The sequence below is a fragment of the Psammomys obesus genome, unplaced genomic scaffold, assembly GCF_907164565.1.
Source record: "Psammomys obesus unplaced genomic scaffold, mPsaObe1.curated_primary_1811, whole genome shotgun sequence".
NCBI classification, from domain to species: Eukaryota; Metazoa; Chordata; class Mammalia; order Rodentia; family Muridae; genus Psammomys; species Psammomys obesus.
This window is the reverse complement of record NW_026592666.1, coordinates 9,392,075-9,406,187: the sequence shown is the minus strand read 5'-3', so window position 1 is coordinate 9,406,187 and position 14,113 is coordinate 9,392,075. Positions and strand designations below refer to the sequence as shown.

The 14,113-nt window shown below is 45.5% G+C and overlaps 2 protein-coding genes across 6 annotated transcripts in view; one reads left to right on the top strand and one right to left on the bottom strand.

The window, feature by feature from the left end:
- Nucleotides 1-336, bottom strand: part of Itsn1 (intersectin 1) — a 173,147-nt gene extending 172,811 nt beyond the window's left edge. For both annotated transcript variants that reach the window (XM_055614891.1, XM_055614892.1), the window contains exon 1: nt 110-336. The gene's annotated coding sequence lies outside the window, so the exon portion shown is untranslated. The remainder of the gene's footprint in view (nt 1-109) is intronic.
- A 733-nt stretch (nt 337-1,069) lies between these two features.
- Cryzl1 (crystallin zeta like 1) overlaps nt 1,070-14,113 on the top strand; it is a 36,826-nt gene continuing 23,782 nt past the window's right edge. For 2 of the 4 annotated variants that reach the window (XM_055614899.1, XM_055614897.1), the window contains exons 1-3: nt 1,070-1,144; nt 10,966-11,037; nt 12,670-12,747. In XM_055614899.1, the coding sequence (XP_055470874.1) occupies nt 10,972-11,037; nt 12,670-12,747 (144 nt within the window). In that variant the 5' untranslated portion in view covers nt 1,070-1,144; nt 10,966-10,971. The remainder of the gene's footprint in view (nt 1,145-10,965; nt 11,038-12,669; nt 12,748-14,113) is intronic. The other 2 variants (XM_055614896.1, XM_055614898.1) reach the window with 2 other exon arrangements.

Sequence of the window (14,113 nt, the reverse complement as noted above, 5' to 3'; positions counted from 1 at the left end):
GGATGAGAAAGACCAGGCGGAGCGGCGGCGGCGGCGGCGGCCGCGGGGACCCCGGGCGGCCATCGCCGACCCCCGCCCGCGCGCCAGGCCGCCCGCGTCAGCTCCTCACCTCATCTCCGGGCGGGTGCGCGCGGCCGCCCCTCACAAATCAGTGCAGCCCGCACGCCGCGCGGAGGAACGCAGGGTCCGCAGCCGCGCACACCATCCCCGCCCGGTCGCCTGTCTCCCGGCCGTCCCGGACCCGCTCGGGATGCTCCCTTGCGAGCCGCCGTACTACGGAGCAACCAAGCTGCGCGCCCTCCCCGCGCCGCTCCACTCCTCTCGCCCTCCTTCGCTCCTCCGCTCCCTCGCTCCCGCCTATCTCCTCATCTCCCTCCGCCGCCGCCCCTCCGCCCACTGCCAGCCCTCCGCCCCGCCCACTGATGGGCGGGGATAACCGCCTGCCAATCGGGCGCCGGAGGCCACGCCTCCTCTTCCGCCCCTACACGTGGCCCCGCCCATTGGGTGGGGAAAAATAAAAGAGCCAAAGAAAATAGAGGTGTTCAGAAGAGTGACAGCCAGAAAAACCAATTAAGTGGTTCAGAGAGCTCACCTTTTTTTTTTTTTTCTCCCCCCCTTTCCCTTGTCTTTTCCCATGAAGGCGTAACTAGAGGTTTTAGGTCTATGCGTGTGGAGATTTCGTTTCACGATTTGGTGCTTTGCTCTTTTCTGTGTGCGACAGTAGCTAGGATATATTCACCTAGATAGAAGGTTTTGCAGAAAGAACGTGGAGACGAAAGGCGAGGCCAGACAAAGACTGAGGAAAGAGGGTAGGGGGTACAGTTGGAATGAGGAAGGGTGTGGCCTTTTACTCAAATTTGCATAAAACGGAACCCATCTCGCCCAACTTCTTCCATTTTTTTTTTGTCAGCCCCCGGGGCGGTGCCTGGCCGCTCTACCGAGAGGAGCATGCCGGGAGTTGTAGTTCGGAGTTCGGTTGCTATGGCGTTCGTCACAGCCTCCCCCAGATCGGCCGTCCTGCGAGAGTGACGGGCAGTCTGGCCAATGGAAGTACTGTTTGGACCCGAGGAGGCGGGCTCTCTGCAGAAGGACTGGGAAGGTGGCGGCAGCGAAGGCGCTGGCGGTTGAGGCTGCTCCGAGGCAGGTGAGCCAGGGAAGAACGGCGTGTCTCGGGAAATGGGACTTTGGGCGAAAGATGGAGAAACGCCTGAAGGGACTGTCTAGCCCTGGGGAGAAGGGTGCTTCGTTCGCATCAGGCGCCGATCTCAGAGCTGCTTCGGCTCAGGCCTAGCTTGGCTGAGGCCGCTGCGGGGCGGGTAATACTGGATTTGACGGACAGTTCCTGACCCTGGAGAGGTTTTGATTGTAGATTGTGTCTGTGCTTCACCCTCCGCGTTTATGTAGGCAAAGGTCTAGAATTGCCTTTCTCCCGGGTTGAAGTCTCACCTCTCCCAGCTGCTTATAACTGTTTCTGATGCTTTCTCTGTCGCTACTTCGCTTGTCACCCTTCTTACCCTTCTTTTTACCTTTCAGGTAAGCAGTTTCCTAAAGCAAGGGTAGGTGCTCGCAGTAATGGGTCCTTGGGTCAGCAATTGCCCGCTTCATTGAGGTGTCCAGTGAAATACTTGAGCCATATAAAAGAATTATCTTAGGGTCGTGAGAGGCGCAGATACCGATTCTAGATCTGGGCCTGATGGTGTGCATTTGTTTAATTTTTTTTTAATTTTAAGTATTTTTAATAAGCTCCCAAGTGTTGCTAGTTCACGGTAGCTGGGTTTTGCATCGCCTGTCCAGGACGAATGTTCTAGGCACATAGGTGCTTATAGATTTCCTGGGAGCCACGTTTGAACAGTGAAAATAACACATGAAATGAATTTTGTTTCTTTTAAACCATTTTTCCAAATAGCTCAACGTTTTTCAAAAACAGATATTTAAATTTAGTATTGAACTTTACAGATCTGTTGTGCAGTTTACGCTCACAGCACATCTTCTTCCTAACTGCACACCATTCAAGCGCTTAGTAGCCACCTGTGGCTACTAAAGTGCCATATAAATCCAGGTGATACAAGGGCTATTGTAGAGACTCAGCAGTCGTAATCATGTGATTGCCAGTAACCAGCCCTTTGCCACTCTGTTACATGGGTTCAGAACTACTTTCAAGATCTGATGCTGAGCTTACAAAAATAATAGGAAAAGTAACATTTATTAAAAGCCAACTTTTGTAATGAATGTTTTGCATACATTCTCAGGCCTTGCAGCATCCTGTTTCTGGTGTCTTAGGAGTTCTAAATCTTAGGATCAACCACTGCAATGGATAATTATTACTGACTTTTCTAATTCCATCCCTGCTTCTGCTCGAGCATGTAGGAGGAAATGAGATGTTCATATTTGAAACAGTGTCCCCCAAATAAAATCAAGCTGCCCAAGGCTGTAGAGCTGGCTCGAGTTAGGAGCATTTGCCACACTCCCAAGGGACCAGGGTTCCTGGTACCTGTGTGGTGGCTCACAACCATACAACCGCCTGTAACTCTAGTTTCAGGGGATCTGAAGCACTCTTTGAGCTCCAAAGGTACAAAGGACACAGGTGGAATGCAGGCATACATGCAGGTGAAACACCTATGCACGTGAAATTTTTTATAAATTTTTGTAAATTAAGATCAAGCTGCCTAGCCAGGCATGGCGGTGCATGCCTTTAATCCCAACACTTTAGAGCAAGGCCAGTCAGATCTCTGTGAGTTTAAGGCAAGCATGGTCACATAGCAAGCTCCAGGACAACTAGGACTTTATAGAGAGACCTGTCTCAAACAAACAAAGATGAAGCTGGTAAAATATTTTGGTAGTTTTACAATCTCCATGATGCTCAATTACTGTCAGAAGCTCTGGGATGAAAAAGAGAGGTAAAAACCTGAAAGGTTTTTGAGCTTCTGGACTGGACTCTGGACAAGGATGAGTCTTTTATTTTATTTTAATTTATTTATTATGCATACAATGTTCTGTCTGCATGTACACCTGTGTGCCAGAAGAGGGCACCAGATCTAGATGGTTGTGAGCCACCATGTGGTTGCTGGGAATTGAACTCAGGGAGTTCTGCCCTGGGAGAGCAGCCAGTGCTCTTAACCTCTGAGCCATCTCTCCAGCTCCAAGGATGAATCTTGATTCTTTTCTGTGGCTCCCTGAAGAAGGAAGCTGGGAAAGGCTTGGGAACTCATAAAATAGTTCACTGTGAGATTGAAGTGTTTTTGCCCTAGTGTTATAGGCCTGGAATCCCACCTAGTGGGAGGAAGATTGGCAGTTCAGGGCCAGCCTAGACATTAAGACTGTCTCAAAGTAGCAAAAAAGAAATAAGGGCCATGGGTGCAGTGTTTTCTGATTGTATTTATAGTGAACTCTCCATGTCTCAATAGACAGACCAGGCTGGCTGCTTCAGGGCTGTGGCTAATTAGATAGACCAGGCTGGCTGAATTCGGGGTTTTTGGCTAATTGTACACCTTTTGTAGACCTACTACAACACTGAGCTGAGGACTCTAACTATACATGGTAGAATGCAATATTTCACAAAATTAATTATAATTTGTATTTCACATGGAAATGTTCCTTCAAGATCCTATCATGAACTGGCAAGATGTTTCAGTCATCATTTACAGATTGCTATATTAATAGATGGAGACTTTCTTCCTGGACAAGAAAGAGAAAGAATAACAGATCAGGGAAGATCCCTGATTACCTGCTCATCTTCACCTCTCTCCACCTGCAGTGTCCAGTGTTACATGACAAGGTCACCTTAAAGGAAAGACCTCATCATCACACTGTCCTTACCCCCCCCCCCCTTTGGCCCTAGTAGCACAATGTGAGAAGATAAGGCACTAATTCAGAAAGGTAAATGAAAGATTAAGTTTCTGTTTCTCTGGATCATACCATATTACATGACCATATGTTGAGTAACCGTCTTGGAGGTAACGACCTTTCACCTTACCAACCTACCACTCCCGTCTCCTACTGTATTGACATGGAAGTATCTGATACAAGAAATCCTCAGCATTTTTTTTATTTTGTGTGTGTGGGTGTTTTGCCTGCTGTTTGGCATACTTGTTTTTTAAACTCTTGTTTCTTTTATCTTTTTCTCCCTACTCCACCCCAATCCCTTCCAACACCCCAACACCAGGTAGGAGAGAGAAAGGGTCTAGTGGGAGAGGGGTGCGATTCTCTTAGCTGCTTCTTGCTGGTTAGGGTCATCGGGTTCCTTGGAGCCAGTCCAATCCTTGTTTACAGGAGATCTCCAACTTCTTGTCTCACAACAGTAACCAGGAGCAGCAAGGGGAAACAGGAGCAGCCTTGTTTTTTCTCCTCTTCACACTCTCTGGGCTCTGGCATTTATTCTCTCTCCAGAGTCCTCAGATTTAGACTATCTGCAGCTGGCAAAGAGCTCGTTTCAGAGCCTGCCAGCTGCTGTGGACCATCTGAATCAGTCCACATCCCACACCTGGGTTCAAAACAAAAACATGTTTCTATCCACAACAGCCCACATGTATTTAAACATACCACATTCATGTAGGGTGCCCTCATGCTGCAATGGAGCATCAGACTCCCTTAGAACTGGAATTACAAATGGTTGTGAGCCACCATGTAGATGCTGGAACTGAACCTGAGTCCTTTGGAAGAGTAGTAACCAGTGCTCTTCACCATTGAGCCACCTCTACAGCCCTGGAGGCTTACGTGAAAATCTGCTTAATAGACTATGTTCTCATGGAGGAGGGTAGGAGAAGGTATTAAAATTTCCTATGTGGTTTAAAAAGCAGGCATATGGTGGGTGGCCCCTGCTCAGGATGCACATGTTGGAAACTTGTCCAACAGGTAAAACAGTGGCTTGACATCTCGAAGCACATGTTGTTTGTGTGCTTGGCATACCTTTTCTGCCTCTCTAGCTAGCTTTAATTCTCAGGTTGCATCAAATAAAGGAATTATGCCACGATGTATAAAGTCAGTTAAGTATGACTTGATAGCATTCATGGAGCTGTAGATTGTCAGGTGGCACATACCTGTTCTAGCACTTGGAAGGTGAAGGCATAAGCTGCAGGATTTCAAGATCATTCTTGGCTATGTAGCAAGTTTGGAACTAGCCCTAGGCTACCTACCGTATTTTAAAATATAATAATAATAATAATAATAAAAGAAATTGCCATAATTAGAAGAGACTGAAACAGCCATCTGGTCACCTGTCCCTCTTACCTGATGCTTGAACCCCTGTAACTTTATCCAGCCTGTTTAAGTTCCTCTAGGGATATGGACACATAAAATTTCATTTTCTTTGTTTTAAGTTTTAATTAAAGCCAGGTACAATAGCAGGATAACACTTGCTGGTAATCCCAGCACACAGAAAGCTCTTTGCACATTCAGGTCCAACCTGCTCCACATAGTGAACACCAGGTCATTTAGGGCTACACAACTAGAATTTGTCTTGTAAATACATAAAATGTACAAGCAACCCATCCTCACAGAGGGCGGGAGAAACAGCTCAGTGGTTAAGTGCACTGACTGCACTTCTGAGCCCTGCGTTCAGTTCCTGGGATCCACATGGCAGCTCATGGCCAAGACTTAACTCCAGGCCCACGGGATCCAGTGCCCTCTTTTGCCCTCTGTATGCACTGCTTACAGAGGGCATATTGCCACAGACATTCATATGCACATAAGTGAGAATTGCAAGAAGTAAATTGTGCCAAACAAGGTGGTGCACATCTGTAATCCCAGCACTTAGAAGGCAGAGGCAGATGCATCTCTGTGAGTTTCTGACTAGCCTTATCTACAGAGTAAGTTCCAGGCCAGCCAGAGCTACATAGACAGATTCTGTCTCAAAAACAAACAAATAAAAACCATTTTTTGAAGAAAAGGTTTTGTAACAGCACACAGGACTGTCCGTGACCTGGCCAGGATGACACCACTCTTTAATCGGCTTGCCTGCCCATCCTGTAGCTGGTGTCTGTGGAGTTGGAGGGGCCTTTCATCCTGAGAGTGAAGTAAGGCTGATGTGCAGAGGTTTACTGACAGTCATTGCTGGATGAACTCCTTGGGGAGTCAGGTGTAGCAGGGGGCAAGCCGCTTGACATCTCTTCATGGCTCTGAGGAAATCCCCTGACAGAGTCCTCAGCTTATCAGGTGCTTCCTTGAAGTACTGACAGCTGGGTGCTTAGTGTGGACGAAGGTGGCTGTTGGCACAGCCGAATCTTAAGTCAACACCCTTTCTAATTTTCTGCAGATTTAGCATGTTTGATATATAGCTTTATAAACATTTCAAATATTGCCAACATAATCCTCAGTGTATGGATTCATTTTTAATTCTGATATACTTATAAAAATGTCAAATCTATATGCATCTCACAGGGCACCTCAGTCTACCTACCTTTTTTGATTTAGCAAAGTTTATATAAGATCATATAATGTTCAAGTTATATAACATTCTTAGAACTGTCAGGGTGCATACTCACCTTTAACTTCTAATTTTATTGGATGTTATTGTCTGTGTACAAATATCTTTAAATTCATTAAAAATTTTATTAGTGAATTCGAGTCTTTTATTAACCCAGGCTCATGCCTAAGAAGCCAGGTGGGCCTTGAATATCACCCATTCTACAATATTTTTAGTGCTAAAAGCTCAGAATTCTTATTTTTTGAGGGAGCAGAAAGGGTAGAATTGTAAAACGATAATATTTCCACATCTTGATTTTTTTTTTATTTTGAAGATAGATATATAGACAGACAGGCAGACAGACAGACCAAGCCACCCTTTTTAGGGCTGGAGAGATAGTTGAGTACTGAAGAGTGAGTCCTGCTCCTAGGACCTGAGTTCCGTTCCCAGCACACATCAGGTGGCTCCCACTGCCTGTAACTCCAGCTTCAAAGGAGCCAACACCCTCTTGTGTCCAGGGTGGCATTTCACTCACATGCACACACACACACAGTTTTTAAATTCCACTTTTACTCACTCACTGTGCGTATGCATGCCACAGTGTGCTTGTGCAAGTCAGAAGGTAACTTGGGAGTCAACTCTCTCCTTCCAGCTTGGGGACTGTAGGACTGAACTGGGTTGTCATGCTTGACAGCAGATGCCTTGACCTGCTGAGCCTTCTTGGGAGCCTACGCATACACACAATTCAAAACAAAAATAAAGCATTAAAAAAATAAATAAATAAATAAAACCTTTCTCCTTACTTTGCAGCTTGGAGAATAGTTTTGAGCCCATACAGTTCTTAATTAGATTAACTAATCTTTTCTTTATACACACACACACACACACACTTAAGAAGATCATAGGGCATGCAAAATTGTCTCCCAGGTCTTTGAAATAGCCCAGGCCACATGTCAAAGATTCGGTGGACAGATGTCTTCTCTAGAACTACAAAGGGAGATGCTGTAAACTCAGGGTGTTACTATAGAATTCCACTCTGAAAAAAAGCAGCACTAGTAGGTCCAGACTAAGCAGGAGCAGAGATTTGTTTCCTTAATAATGGGCGTTACTGGACATGTGGTGCACGCTGTAACCCCAGGGCACAGGAGACAGCCAGGAGGCTCCAGAGTGCAAGGCCAGGCGAGGCTACAAATCAAGACCCTATCTCAAAACAAAACAGCAGAAGACTGGGGAAGGAACGGGTGTTCCGAAGCAGTGGCTGGGAGAGCTCACTCCTTGGCGAGTGTAGAGAGTGGCAGTAGTGTGGAAGTGTGGAGCAGATGGACTGCACTGCTACCCACTGTGAAGCTGGGAGAGAGGAAGGAGTGGCATTTGGGCTTCCTCTACTCGGCAGCATCAGTCGGTTAGTGCGGCGGATTCTCAAGGAGTAGGTTGTGCCTGGAAGCCCTGCAACAGGGTAGATGTATGCAGTCAAGTCACACGGAATTGATCAAACAAGTGTGTGCTGGAACATTGTGGGTGGAATAAGGTAGACGAGGAAGAGCGATGTGTGCGGTGAGAGCCTAGAAAGCTAGGCAGAAGCCGAAGCAGTGTGGGCAGCGCATGCTGTGTTTGAATTCTTCCTCCCGCTTCGCAGTCCAGCACACAGCGGTGCTGGTAAAGACCTGCTGTGGCCATGGTTTTCACCTGGTCTTTATGCACTGTTAACACATGCACAGTTTCATGTCTTAAATGTGTGTTTGTGCTTAGTCCCTGCATTGGATTATCTCCTCCGGGAGAGCAAGAACCATTACTCACAGTTCTTTGATGGAATCCACTTAGGTCTGCAGAGGTCCTAGCACTCCGAGCTGGTCTCTGTGCAGCTCTCTCGGTCTCTGTCTTTGCCTCAGAGTCTGCTAGAAATTCTAGTAATTTATAGAGGAGGTACCATACCACCATCACTGCCCCCCTTTGGAACCTGCAGATTAGCACAACACATCTATCAGCAAATAGCCCCACAGGAGAAAGTATTGTAGTTCAGAGTGAGTATATCGTGTCAGCAGCTCGGTAGAAACCCTTCCTTAGTACTGTAACAGATGCTCTTGGGTGGATCTTAACCCATGTAAAATGCAGTTTTCTTGATTTCAATCACCGCCCCCCCCCCAAACCCTACTCAGTAGATGGTGGCGCATGTGGTTTTCTTATCTATATAATAAAGACGAAAATTGTTTATATAGAAATGTCCTGACACTTTCCAGGATTGAACTAGAAACATCCATACATTGAAGTAACATAGCAGAGAGAAAGCATAGACCACAACTATGAGCAGCAGCATGGGTGAGGACCAGAAACATCACACTGGGAGAAGCCAAGTGATCTTAGCTGATCTGTCAACTTCAGCTGTTTCACATCCTTAAGAAGGGAAGGAAGGTCAGAACCCGACAGAAGTTCAGGGTGTGGCTCCTGCTGGGGCACAGCAGATTTAGTGTGACTGGACAGTCTCTTCCCTAAAGTCTCTGTGCACTTCTCTCTGTAGTATATATTTCTGTAAAGTTTACATTCTGGAAAATTCAACAATCTAGACATGGTGGCTCAGACTCCTGATTCTACCACTCTGGAAACGAAGGCAGTAGAACTACTGGGGAGTCAAGGCCAATCTGGGCTACCAAGTGAGTTCTGGGCCCACATTCAATGCAGAGTTTAAAAAGCAGACAACTGTGTGATCCTTAGACATACTTTAAGAACTTGCTAGAACATAAACAGCTAGCAATACTTCTGATAAAAAGACTGGGGAGATTACTCAGTGCACAAAAACATTGCTGCCCAAGGGAGAAAGCTAGAGTCTGGAGCCCTAGCACTCACAGAATGCCTAGTGGGCACAGCGATCAACCGGAATCCCAGAGCAAGCTAGCTATATGGGGCAAGTCAATGGGCAAGCTCTGGATTCCAGTGAGAGATGATAAGAGCCACTGAGGAAGATGCCCAAAGTTATCTTCTGGCCACACACACAAACATACATGTACTGATACCATATTACATGCAAAAGGGGGAATTATTGAGGACTTGAGTTTGGATCCCCAACACCCATGTAATAAAGCTAGGCACAGCCACAAGCACCTGTAATTCCAGCACCAGGGAGATAGATGGAGACAGGAGGGCCTAAGGGGTTCTTAGGGTTACTGTTACTGTTCGGAAACACCATGGCCAAAAGCAATGTGGGGAGGAAAGGGTTTATTTCACCCCCAGTTCCAGCTCCATGTAACAGTTCACCATCAAAAGCCATGAGGGCAGGAACTCAAGCAGGGCAGGAACCTGGAGGCAGGGGCTGAGGCAGAGGCCACGGAGGGGGCTGCTCCCTGGCTGGCTACTCCTGAATTGCTCAGCCTCCTTTCTTATAGATTCCAGAACCACCAGCTCTGCGATGGCACCACCCACAATGGGCTGGGCCCTCCCCCATTGATCACTAATTAAGAAAATGCCCTGCAGGCTTGCCTACAGCCCATGTTATGGAGACATTTCTCAGTTGAGGGTCGCTCCTCTCAGGTGACTTGTCAAGTTGACATAAAACTATTCAGCACCAGGGTGCTCACTAGCCTGCCTGGCTAGATGAATTGGTGAGCTCTAGCTCTCTGTCTCAAACAATAATCATGGTAGGCATGATGGCTCAGATCTCAGCACTCACAGAGCAGAAGCAAGAACATCTCTCTGTGAGTCCAAAGCCAGCCAAAGACCAGGCTGGCCTCAAACTCACAAAGATCCTCCTGCCTCTACCTCCCTTAGTGCTGAGATTAAAGGCCTGTGCCACCATGCCTGGACTTGTTGATCAGTTTTAAATACATACAATATTTGTTATTGAATAGGAAAGTGAAATCCCACCCAGTTCTTCCATTTTTCCTTTTAAGACAAAGTCTGACTATGTAACCCAGGCTAGCTTCAAACTTGTGGTTCTCCCTCACCCTACTGAATGCAGGATCCAGTCTGTGCCACCATGCCTAAAACCTGACCTTTCAGAAAGCACCTGTGCTAACTTGGGTATTCATCCCAGTTCACGTCTGTCTATCTCTAGCTCTCCTCTGTCCGCCATTTCATTTGTGAGGCAGTGTAGTCCAGGCTGCCCTTCAACTCTGGATCACCCAGCCCCTCACACCATGGTGCTGGAATCCCAGGCAAGTGCTGCCACTGCTATGTGGCTTGCTCTGTGACTGCTTTTTGAAGAAAAAAGCAGTCTGAATGGACCTGCTTGGGGGTTCCTTTTATAGTTGCCTTTTCCTCCTTGTCTGGATGACTTCCAGCTTACTGTCATTTCATAAATAGACTTTATTGTTCTTTTTAGTTTTTAAAGTTTGCTTAAATTTTTGCTTTATGTGCATGGGGTTTTTGTCTGCATGTATGTCTGGGTACCATGTGCAAGCCTAGTGTCCAAGGAGGCCTGAAGGGGGCCCCAGATTGCCTGGAACTGGAGGTAGAGATGGTTGTGGGCCACTATATGGGTGCTAGGGGTTGAATCTGGGTCCCCTGAAAGAGTAGTAAGTGCTCTTAACCAGCCCTCAAGAAGACTGTTTTAAAAACGTGTATTTGTTTCATAGGTAACTATGAAAGGCTTATATTTTCAACAGAGTTCCACAAATGAAGAAGTAACATTTGTATTTCAAGAAAAGGTAAGATTATATTATTAAATAAGACAAAATATTGTCTTTCCATATGTAGTGGCCATTGTTTGTTTTGGGTGGCTAAGATAAAATGCTTAGGCAAAAGCAACTTAAGGGAGAAAGGATTTATTTAACTGTCAGCTCCAGGTTAAAGTTACCTCAGCAGGGAAGCCACAGCTACTGGGGGTGAGGCAGCTGTCACGGTGTGTGCAGAGAGCAAGGAGGGAATGTATGCTTCCTTCACACACAGTCCAGGATCCAGCTATGGAAAGATGTCACCCAGCGTGGGCCAGTGTCCTCATCTTGTTAAATGCAGTGAAGATAATTCCCCACAAGCATGCTCAGAGACCTGTCTCCCAAGTGATGAACACTGTTCACACCAACCACCATAGTAAAGACCCACTAACAAGTGTCTGTGTGTGTATGTGTGGGTGTGTGTATCCGTGTCTATGTGTTGGTATGTATGTCTGTGTCTTTGCGTGGATGTGTGTGTCTGTATGTGTGTCCTGTGTGTCTTTGTCTATTTGTGTCTGTGTGATATGTCTGTGTAATGTGTCTGTGTATGTGTGTGTAGCTTTGTCTCTGTGTACATGCCTGTATGTGTCTGTATGTTTAATATGTGTATGTGTCCTGTGTTTATGTGTGTTTGTATGTGTGTGTCTATGTGTGAGTGTGTGCATGAGACAGAGAGACATAGACAGAGAGACAAGAGTTCTCTATAATTCCCGCTTTGCTTGTGATAGTCTGCTCCAGGGGACCCATGGTCCCTCTCTGGCCTCCATGGGTGCTGCACTTGTGTGCAGAAATTCACATTCACATACACACAAGTTCTTTAAGAAAGTACTTTTTAGAAGGAGTTTCTGTATGTGTTTGTGTGTTTATACATGTGTGTATGTGTGTGTCTGTGTGTTTATGTGTGTGAAAGGTACCAGAAAGGCAGTATGATGTGTGGCAGATAAACACAGTGCCCCCTGCAATGGGTCATAGAGCAGTGTGCAAGAGCCACACTTATGTCACTGAAGGACATGCTTCATTTCCTGCTCCAGAGTACAGACTTGTGGGAGAAGTGATCTTGTATTTAATAATGTAGTCGGATGACTCTGAGTGCTTCAGTTGGCAGTATTTTCTGCCCTTGTTGCTTCATGTAGCTAGAGTATAAGAGGTAATGAAATTCCATTATGTTAATGTTTTGACAGCAAAATACTATGGGACATGCTGAGGCTTCCAGGATAAATGTTAGAAGATAGACGGATAAGTAACACTGAAGAACTTCTTTGATAGCATGAAGAAAATTCCAAATTTTAGTAAAGGCTATTTGCTACATGTACTATAAAGAGCTGACAGTTGGAATTATTTAAGTTAAATACAGTATTTGTCATTCTGCAATTTGTTTATTCTATATTAACACTGGTCTTTGAGAACTTTTAAAATAAAGGTATGAAAGCTTGTAAAATTTATAACCCCTGATTTTTCTTCTTTTTTTTATCAGATATTTTTAGATAATTATCCGCACCTTTTAAACTTAGGATGGTCATGAGACTTGGCATCAGTTTAGTGTTTGTAGCTATATGTGGACATTTTCACAGGGTGAGTGAATGTTCTCAGAGGATTGTAACACGTGGTTCTGTTATTCGGTTCTAGGAAAATTTCCCCGTTACAGAGGATAACTTTGTGAGAGTTCAAGTTAAAGCCTGTGCTCTGAGCCAGATAAACACAAAGGTATCAGTGCGTCTGCCATGACCAAAAGGCAAATGAGAATGTACAGTATATTTAACATATAATATAGTAATTGCTGTCTGAGTGCCAAGAAACTATTTTTCTTAGAAAAACTGAACTTAGCCGGGCATGGTAGTGTACACCTGTAATACCAGCACCTGGAAAGGCAGAGGCAGGTGGATCTGTGAGTTCAAGGCCAGCCTGGTCTACAAAGTGAGTTCAGGACAGCCAGGCTACACAGAGAAACCCTGTCTTGGAAAACAAATCAAAAGAAATATTGAACTTGAAAATACTTAATGTGCACCTGTATGAAGGTAAATGGTCTAAGTTGTGTTTCATATCACTAGCTGGGGATATTTTATAAAATTGGGAGAGGATGAAAATTTTAATTATTAAACCCTATAGGTCAAGGAAAAAATTACCTTTATAAATGCAGTAAGAATATAAACTGGAAAGTTTATCAACCCCTAAATTGTATTGTTTCTGGTTAACATTTTTTAGATATGATTTGTATGCTTTTTCTCTGTCATAAACACTTACCTCCAGACTCATACCACCCACAGTTACCTTTCACTATTAGCCATAAAAACATATGTCTTTGACCTGGGCATGGTGGCATGTACCTTTACACCCCACACCCAGCAGAGGCCTCTGAGAGTCTGAGGTGGGTCTGGTCTACACGGCAAGTTAATAAATAAATAGTTAAATGTGCCATAAGTATATTCATGGTTTGTTATCGGACAGGGTCTCACTGTGTAGCCTAGGATAGTCCTGAATTCATCCTCCCAGGTCTTGGGAATAGGTGTATACCACCACATCCGGATTTTTCTCCTGTTTTGTTTTGGAGGTTTTGTTGTTTGTATGTTTGATTGTGGGTTTTGTTCGGTCTTTTGACTTGAACAACTGAAACTTAATTTATCCCAGATTTGAAGGGTAAAAGCCCAAAATCAATGTGCAAGCAGAGCTCCTCAAGTCCATCCTTTCGGGCTTGCCAGTGACCTCCTGCCTGTGTCCCACAGGCCTTTCTGTGTGTGCTGCTCCTGGTGTCATTGTCGTCATAGGGCCCCCGTCCTGTGGGATCAGGAGCCTACCCTCACACCTTCACTTTATGCTAATTTGTTTTTAAAGTCTCTGTCTCTAAACACTGGGGTGAGGGTTAGAAGCATGTCAGTGACTGTGGGAGAGCAGTTCAGTGTGCGGCAAAAAGGAGTACAGACGAGAACACTGATCTGGGCACATGTGTTATATGTCCATCACCCAGGGGGAGTGGTGTCTAATGTCTGTCTGCTGTCCAGGACTAGAGGATTTGCACAGATTCCAGTTGTGTGTGGTGTTGGCAATTGAACCAGGCCTTTGTGACTGCCAGGCA